This window comes from Propithecus coquereli, unplaced genomic scaffold, assembly GCF_000956105.1.
Source record: "Propithecus coquereli isolate 6110/MARCELLA unplaced genomic scaffold, Pcoq_1.0 Scaffold238, whole genome shotgun sequence".
NCBI classification, from domain to species: Eukaryota; Metazoa; Chordata; class Mammalia; order Primates; family Indriidae; genus Propithecus; species Propithecus coquereli.
In genome coordinates, this window is record NW_012147930.1 from 988,710 (window position 1) to 997,232 (window position 8,523).

At 58.3% G+C, this 8,523-nt stretch overlaps 1 protein-coding gene across 1 annotated transcript; it reads left to right on the forward strand.

Annotated features, from left to right (window-relative positions):
• Positions 1–940: 940 nt before the first annotated feature.
• KBTBD11 (kelch repeat and BTB (POZ) domain containing 11) lies at positions 941–2,902 on the forward strand. Its single transcript, XM_012645866.1, has 2 exons — positions 941–997; positions 1,079–2,902. The coding sequence occupies exons 1-2, from the start codon at positions 950–952 to the stop codon at positions 2,900–2,902; spliced, it is 1,872 nt and encodes a 623-aa protein (XP_012501320.1). The 5' UTR covers positions 941–949.
• Positions 2,903–8,523: the final 5,621 nt, after the last annotated feature.

Consider the following 8,523-nt stretch of genomic DNA (forward strand, 5'->3'; position numbering starts at 1 on the left):
TGAAAAATGCCTAAATAATTCCAGGAGTCCCGGTCACCACACTCTGCAGCAGTGGAAAATCACAGTCCCCTTTGCCACCAGAACTGGATTCCATAATCTGAAGGTCGGGAGGGAGGTGTGTAGACCCCACTGACACGCAATGACCGTGCTGAAAAAACCCAATTCCGACATCCTCTCTCTTTGTCCCATAAACAGGAACAAGGAAAGCATGGCGGACTGCTGTGGAAACACCTGCTACCCCCGCAGAGGAAGCGGCAGAGGAAGGCTCCCGGCTGATGCCTGAGGAGGGTCCCCCGCCCGCCTGCAGGTGACCCACGGATGCCCGGCGCGCAGCCAGGGCGCAGACGCAGGGCGGGACTGCAGGTGCGGGGGCGCGAGACAGACGTCCTGCAGCCGACCTCCAGGTTAACCGCCAGGAAGCAAAGCCCCCCCGGCGGCTCTCCACAGAAAATGGGCTTCAAGTCAAGGCCCTGAAGTTTGGGCCTCGGGTCTCGGGTTGGCTGGTCCTGGGGGACCAGCGTGGTAGCACAGAAAGCGGTGCGGGGCAAACACCCGCTAAAGGCCCGGGCCTGCCCAGCGCGCTGCATACCCCGGACCCCCCAGCGCTGCGGGGGCAGAGCCGCAGTCAGGCAGCGGTCACCGCTCCGCGCCCGCCCCGGTGCTGACGACGCAGTTGCTGGCGCGGACACCCGAGCGCACAGCCAGGGTACGGTCACTGCGGCCCCGGTTCTGCCAGGGTTGGACACGCCCCCCTCCCGGGAGAGTGGGCCGGGCGAGCAGGGGCGGCGGGCGGACGAAAACAAAAAACCCTGGACACACAAGTGAAATCCGATCGCGTGCCAGGAAGGCGTGCGCGGCCAGAGCCCCCGCGTCTCCACCGACCTTGAGCGGACCTGCGGGGCTGCCACGCGGGACGTGGGCGTGGGGGCGGCGGCGACACAGGCCTCCCATGGAGAACTCGGTGGCCCCCTGCGTCCTCTACCCGGGGGACGACCGCGTCCGCGGGGCCGAGCCCGGGGGCGCCTTTGCCCACGGCGCGCGCGGCCAGGCCGGGACTCCGGGAGAGGGCGGCCCGCAGCCACCGGGCGCGGCCGGGGGGGCGGGCGCCGCGTCCCCGGCGCAGACACCCTGCAGCCTCAGCGCGTCCCTGTGCTTCAGCTCCGGGGACGACTCCCCGCCGCGGTCTCGCGCCTCCGCGGCGGAGGACGCCGCGACCTCCCCGCCCCCGTGTCGCCAGCGGGGGGTGGGTCGGCAGTGGGAGGCGGGCGGCGCGGGCGCCGGGTCCCCGGAAGAGGCCGGGTGTCCTGAGGAGCGCGCATTCCCGGAAGAGCCCGCGTCCCCGCAGGAGCGCGCGCGTCCCGGGGAGCCCGAGTGCTTGGAGGACCCCGCGGAGCCCGCGCCTGTGCCGCCCGGGGCGGCGGCCGCCTACGGGGAGCCCGACCTGGTCATCGAGGTGTCGGGCCGCCGGCTCCGCGCGCACAAGGCGGTGCTGGCGGCGCGCAGCGACTTCTTCCGCGCGCGCGCGTCGCGGGACGTGCTGCGGGTGCAGGGCGTGAGCCTGGCGGCGCTGCGGCTGCTGCTGGCCGACGCGTACAGCGGGCGCATGGCGGGCGTGCGGCCCGACAACGTGGCCGAGGTGGTGGCCGGCGCGCGCCGCCTGCAGCTGCCCGGCGCCGCGCAGCGCGCCACCGACGCCGTGGGCCCGCAGCTGAGCCTGGCCAACTGCTACGAGGTGCTGAGCGCGGCCAAGCGGCAGCGGCTGTCGGAGCTGCGCGACGCCGCGTACCGCTTCATGAGCGACCACTACCTGGAGGTGCTGCGCGAGCCCGCCGTGTTCGGGCGCCTGTCGGGCGCCGAGCGCGACCTGCTGCTGCGCCGCCGCCTGCGCGCCGGCCGCGCCCGCCTGCTGGCCGCGGCGCTCGGGCCGTCGGGGGAGCGCGCCGGCAGCCGGCCGCAGAGCCCCTCGGGGGACACGGACGCGCGCGGCGACGCGGCCGTCTACTGCTACCACGCGGAGGCCGGCGAGTGGCGCGAGCTGACGCGGCTGCCCGAGGGCGCGCCGGCGCGGGGCTGCAGCCTGTGCGTGCTCTACAACTACCTCTTCGTGGCGGGCGGCGTGGCGCCCGCGGGCCCCGACGGCCGCGCGCGCCCGTCCGACCAGGTCTTCTGCTACAACCCGGCCACCGACCGCTGGAGCACCGTGCGGCCGCTGCGCCAGGCGCGCTCGCAGCTGCAGCTGCTGGCCCTGGACGGCCACCTGTACGCCGTGGGCGGCGAGTGCCTGCTCAGCGTGGAGCGCTACGACCCGCGCGCCGACCGCTGGGCCGCAGTGGCGCCGCTGCCCCGGGGCGCCTTCGCCGTGGCCCACGAGGCGGCCACGTGCAACGGCGAGATCTACGTGTCCGGGGGCTCGCTCTTCTACCGCCTGCTCAAGTACGACCCGCGGCGCGACGAGTGGCAGGAGTGCCCGTGCAGCGCCAGCCGCGAGCGCTCGGCCGACATGGTGGCCCTCGACGGCTTCATCTACCGCTTCGACCTGTGCGGGGGCCGCGGCGACGCCCAGGCGGCGGCCGGGCCGGGCGGCGGCGTCCGGGTCTCGCGCTACCACTGCCTGGCCAAGCAGTGGAGCCAGGGCGCCGCGCTCCTGCGGCCGCCGGGCACCCCCGCGGGCCTGCAGCCCTTCCGCTGCGCCGCGCTGGACGGCACCATCTACTGCGTGAGCCGCGCGGGCACCTGGCGCTTCGTGCCCGCCCAGGACGCGGAGCCCGGCGGCGAGGCGGGCCTGGGCGGCAGCTTCCAGCCCGAGGCCCCCGGGACCCCCGTGGACGCCCGCGCCGCGCTCTTCCCGTTCGTGCTCAACCTGCCGGAGAAGCCGGACAGAGGGGAGCAGGGCGCCGCGTAGGCCGGGCCGGGCTCAGCGGGGCATCTCCCTCGGCAGCTCTGGGCCCAAGGAGCCGCCCCCTGGGCTGAGGTTCGGCGGGAAGGGGAGGGCGACGGGGGCGGAGGAGAGGAGGGGGAGGCGTGGGGCGGGCGCTGGCCAGCGTGGGTCGCTTAGCCGCTTTGGAGGTAGCCCTGGGACACTGTCACCTCCGTAGTCTGCGTTCCTTTCTGCTTGTGTTGCTTAACGGGCCGGTGGCGTGAGACGGAGGGTCTGGGCGAGCCGATAACCTTGCAGATGCGACAGGGACGCAGTCAGAAGACGAGGCCTCGGGGCGCGGGTCCCGGGTGTCCCTAGGCGCGCTCCTGGGCACCGGGGCTCCCGAGGGGGGACAGGAGGCCTGACTTAGAAAGCCACGCGGGTCCCCGGGGCCGCCGCGCCCGTCTTGGGACCCGAGAAGTAGGCCAGCCTGAGCTAACAGTGGAGCCACTGAGAGGTCACACGTCTTTTTCTTTGGCTTGAGGTTTAAAATTATCACTGATAAGTGAAGCTCTTTCTAGTTTAGTTTAAAAGCTCATGCTACTATGTACTCGTTTTGGTTGGCTTAACTCCAAAAAGAGTAATTTAATAAACATCGAAGGTCAAATCTTTGATTGCCAGTAAGAGCTCCCGTCCAATAAACACTGGAAGTTGTTCCCTGTGAGGTGCCGATGACACCGCAGGTCCCCAAACGCTCACAGGCCCAAGGGCAGTCCCGCCTCACTGTTCGAGATGGATTCCATGTTTTCAGGTCAAGGGTTGTTAATAACTTTGGCCAGCGATACAGTGATGATTTGTTATTTTAAGTCTTTGGTGACCAGATGTTACCAAATAGCATGTCATAAATAGGAAAAAGTTACCGACGAAGGTCTTGGCTACCTTAAAAGGAATCTCTGACCATCCACCGAATCCACTCAGCCATTTTCATAGCTTAGAATGAGATGAAATGAAATATTCCTTAAAAAAAAAAGCTTAAAATCATTCATTTTTGGCAATTCTAAAAACAGAATTGCAGGCACATTTTGAACCTACTATTTATGATGTTTTAAATATGTATTATGTAACTGTGATGAGGGAGATTAACTTTTACAGCCCAGAGAATGTGGCCCCGGTGACAACGGGCATGTTCGAAGAACACAACAGGGAAATAACATGCATTTTTATTGTAGTTCAGCAAATGGACCACATTTGTGTAATTGTGAATTCCAACATACCCCAGTAGAATTAACATGGGACTCACTACTTTGAGGGGTGCAAGGATTAAAAACAAACCACTTGATCTTTCCTCATTTAATAGGATATTTGACTTTTCAAATATGTGCAGACAGGACTTACCACTTATCAAGAGTTGAAGGATGAAATTCTTGCAAAGAGATGCAAACTGGTTTGGTTTCCGAATCCAATCCATTTTCGTATAATGGGAAAAGTACACGTTGAAAAGTTACTGGAACATAATTAGAAGAAATCACGAACACCTTAATGTTATTTTCTTCTTAATCATTGACGGGCATTTCCATTGCTGTAGAAATGAGTGGGTCATTGAAAAATAGGTTATGGTTTTTAAAGAGTTTGTGGTTGTAAAAGGTTTCAGTTAAGTGTATTTAGGAATGATCAGCTTGAATCTGATGCATGATCCAGGAGTGTAGAACTTGTGGTTTCCGTGAGAGTATATTCTGGCTACCTGTGCACTTGTTCACAATTACTCATGCACCCAGCGGATAGCTTGGCAACTTGGTGAATTGTCTTAGGAAAGAATAACAGACTTCATATTGCCTGACTTCGTTGGTCTTTCATAGGAGCATACAGGAGAAATGGTAGTAGAAAAAGTACTTATAGCAAAAGAAACAAATAATGTAATGTTCTTTTAAGAAATGTACATTTCATATTGTAGTACATTTTCTCTAGAATTTTAATATTAATGCTAAAGTTTTTATATGAAATGGGACTAGGCTAATACTTTCATCCCAGGCTAATATTTTCATCCCTTAAATATCAAATTCATAGAACGCTATCACTGTGATTTTACTTGCAAGATCATTTCTGTGATGTTTTTTGTATGAAAATACAACGGTGACATTGGGCCTCCAGGATAGAATTGTCCCCTTGAGAAGACACGAGAAGTGGTGGATGTCAGATGTGGGCAGCCGCACAGGAACACGCGTGATGGGAGTTTCTGCGTGTTATTCTAGCATCTCATTTAGTGAAGACATGCCTACACTCCACACGGCATCTTTTCCGACGGTACCTGGCAGCAAAGTGCCAGGTACTTCCATCCTCTTGGCATAATGAAATATACAGAGAAACCTGAAGAATAAGGAAAAGAAATTACTACCAACCGTTAGTGGATGTCTAGCCAGCCCATTCTGGAAACATATAGCATATTATATGTCATGTTTCTAAATAGTAATATGACATGAAAGCAGACACTAGAGGACCTGACATGTTCTGAGCACCAGTTTTTGCTTTTTGGGGCAGGTACCTGGGGGGCGGAGCCACCCCTGTTTGATCCATTACACAAATGGAAAAGCCGCCCCCTGCAAGGTCTCTGTTTTGGGGACTGCTGGGGGTCACCAGTCATCGCTGAGACTCGCCCCTGGAAGTCTGATGCTGCGCTGTGGCATCTTTCCAGATTCGACGTGGTGTTCTAAGTCTGCGCCCAACACCGTTTAGGAAAACGGTTGCTGAAAAATATTCCTGATTATCAATCAGTTCAGAGTCACATGAGGCTAATGCCTTCACGACAACCATCTATAATTTTCGTCAAATTAACCCATGCACGCTGACGTTTCCAGATATTTCAAAGAACAGCGGTGTTTTGTGGGGAGAATGTGGTGTGCATGAAAACTTGTTTTCGTTACCTGACGAGCGGTGACTTTCGTACTGTCGATCAAGGTTCATTTGGAACCCAAAGGAATGAGCTTCAGACTGGGTCATGTTCTTTCTGTTTTTATTCTTTGTCTTGGAAACAACCCTGAACTCCAGGGCTTGGCAGCTTTATAGAGCTCGGACTTGGAACTTGGTGGTTTGATTTCTGCGTCTGTGGTGGCACCTGTTTCTTTTCCTCTAAGAGAACGAATGCCGTGCAAATCTTTCCACTACTTAGTTAAAACTCTTAACCTGTGTCGGTTTCGCTGCAAGTACTGAAGCAAGATGTGAATCACCTGTTCCATTTCTGTCCCTTTCTGGTGTCACTCTAGTAATTCTGGTGGCAGCTGTGGAATCCGTTGGCCTCTTAGGTAACTTCCTGTAAAAGGTTTTGAAATTGTCTGGTTTGGAGGTTCATTTCTCCATTCCTAAAGTCAAGATAGATTCAGGACCTAATCTGCTGTAACATTTTAGGAGGACAAATGTAAAAAAAAGTGTTCTTTTGTGTTGCCATTTTGGATGCTTTCCCGGCTTATAAAAAGTTATATTTTGGGGTTAAATAATCAATGTTTGCATTTCCCCTTTTTTCTGCAATATTATTATTCATAAGGTAATAACGTGAGCTAAAAGTGGAAATCTGCAGATGTTTCAGTCGCATCCGGATTTATTTCAGCCGCCGCATCTTTTACACTTTCTCCGCATCCAGGAAGGAGCCAGACGGCGTCGTGCGTTCAAGCGCCGAGCTCGGAAGCCTGTGCCGGCAGGTGCTTGAATCATGCAGAGTGAACTGGTTTGAATTAACCTGACCTGAAAAGCTAGATGTGTTCTAATGTGAGATTAGAGCTCCTCCAAAGCTTGTTAAAGCTCTAAATAGCACTCAGATGTTGCCATTTATTAATGATCAACTATACCTGTTTAAGGCAAAGTTCAGGCCAGCTGTTACTGTGTGTGTAGTTAATGTATTTATTAACGCTTGAGTTCTTAAATCCTGGGCATAAATACTGTAAAACCTTGTACGTAAGTCAGTTTACGCTGAGATGAAATAAATCGTGGAAAACGCCAGTCCTCCTGAAGTCTGCGCCTCGGTTGCTTTTCCGTCTGCCGGAGCGGGACACCGGGTGAGTTCCCCTGGGAGACCAGGAGCTTCAGAGCCTGCGGGGCCCAGGGCCTGCGTCTCCAACCGTTAAACGAGGAGTCGATCACGGTGGCTCCTGAGGTTCCCTCCAGGGCGGAATTTCTAAGTGGGGTGTCTCCTCCTCCCCCAGGTGCCTCCTCTGTCCCTCCCCGGCCAGCCAGGCTGTGGCCGCTCGGCCACCCTGCTTCCCAGACAGGCCTGAGGCTCCCAGGACGGCCAGGCTGGGTGTGGCATGGTAGTGGCGTGGCCACGGGAGGAAGGAAGAAGCTCACAGGGCCCAGCGAGGGGGTTGCCACACACCATGCGGGGCCGCAGGGGAAATGCCAGGGTGGTGGGGACAAGAGCGAGAGGAAGCGGGGCCAGAGCCTTTGTGGCGGTTTCCCTGGCAAGGCCGGGCGGGGCGCAGGCAGCAGCGTAGCGCCGGCTCCTCAGATGATGCCGCTGGCCCTGGGCTGCTACGCTGGTCTCTGTTGCCTGGACCTGGCTGCAGTGGTTCAGGGGAGTGAGGTCAGGAGGGGTCTGTCTGCATAGGACAGTCGGGGCCCCCGGCCACACCCGCTGCCATCTCAGATTTGGTCGTTCCTGGGAGGGGCAGCCTCCCCTGGCCAGGCTGGCAAGCTCTGTAAGCTGTCAAAACATCCTAAAATAGAGAAAATAAAGGACATGATTCGTGCAACTGTCAGCCGCACCCCTCTGTTCCTGGAGAGGGCTGGCAGGTGCCAGTGTCGGGCGGAAACATCGGGCCCTGTGGGGTCTTCCTGGAGTTCCTGTCCCTCTCCTGAGCATCGCTGGGCTCCACTGGGATTCCGGAGTGTGCGGGGCCTGGGGGAGCTGGCGCATGACACGTCCTCCTGCCCGTCCCCCACGCTCAGGACAACAGAGAAGCGGCCCCAGCCACAGGCAAGCGGAGACCCGACGGCCACGTCTCCCACCAGCACGGGTGGGGAAGTCTGTGTGCCACGTGGTCCCGGCGTGCCAGGTTCCTCCCAGACACGCCCAGCCCACGAGTGTCCGAGAACAGACACAGAGCCCTGCTCCTGCCGGGGGCCAGAGCGTGAGGGAGGGGCCGCTCCCCGAATCCCCTCCCCCGGGGAGCGGGCTGTGAGGCCAGGACGGGTCCTCAGAGTCCCCTCCCCACGTGGAGGCTGCATCCCCAAAGTCCACACACCTGCGCTTCCGAGCAGCAGACTCCACGTCCTGCATGTGAGCAGGGTCAGCTTCTGTGCGATTTGGAGCCGTTAGACCCCAGAGCTCATTGTCTGCGCTCCGTGCTGGGTCAGAATGCTAAGCACGGGGCCACTTGTTAAAGCCATTTGTGTTTTTTTTTTTTTGAGACAGAGTCTCGCTCTCTTGTCCAGGCTAGAGTCCTGTGGCGTCAGCCTCGCTCACAGCAACCTCCAACTCCTGGGCTCAAGCAATCCTCCTGCCTCAGCCTCCCGAGTAGCTGAGACAACAGGCGCCACCACCCTGCCCAGCTAATTTTTCTATTTTTAGTAGAGACGGGGTCTCGCTCTTGCTCAGGCTGGTCTCGAACTCCTGAGCTCAAGCTATCTTCCCGCCTCGGCCTCCTAGAGTGCTAGGATTACAGCCATGAGCCACCATGCCT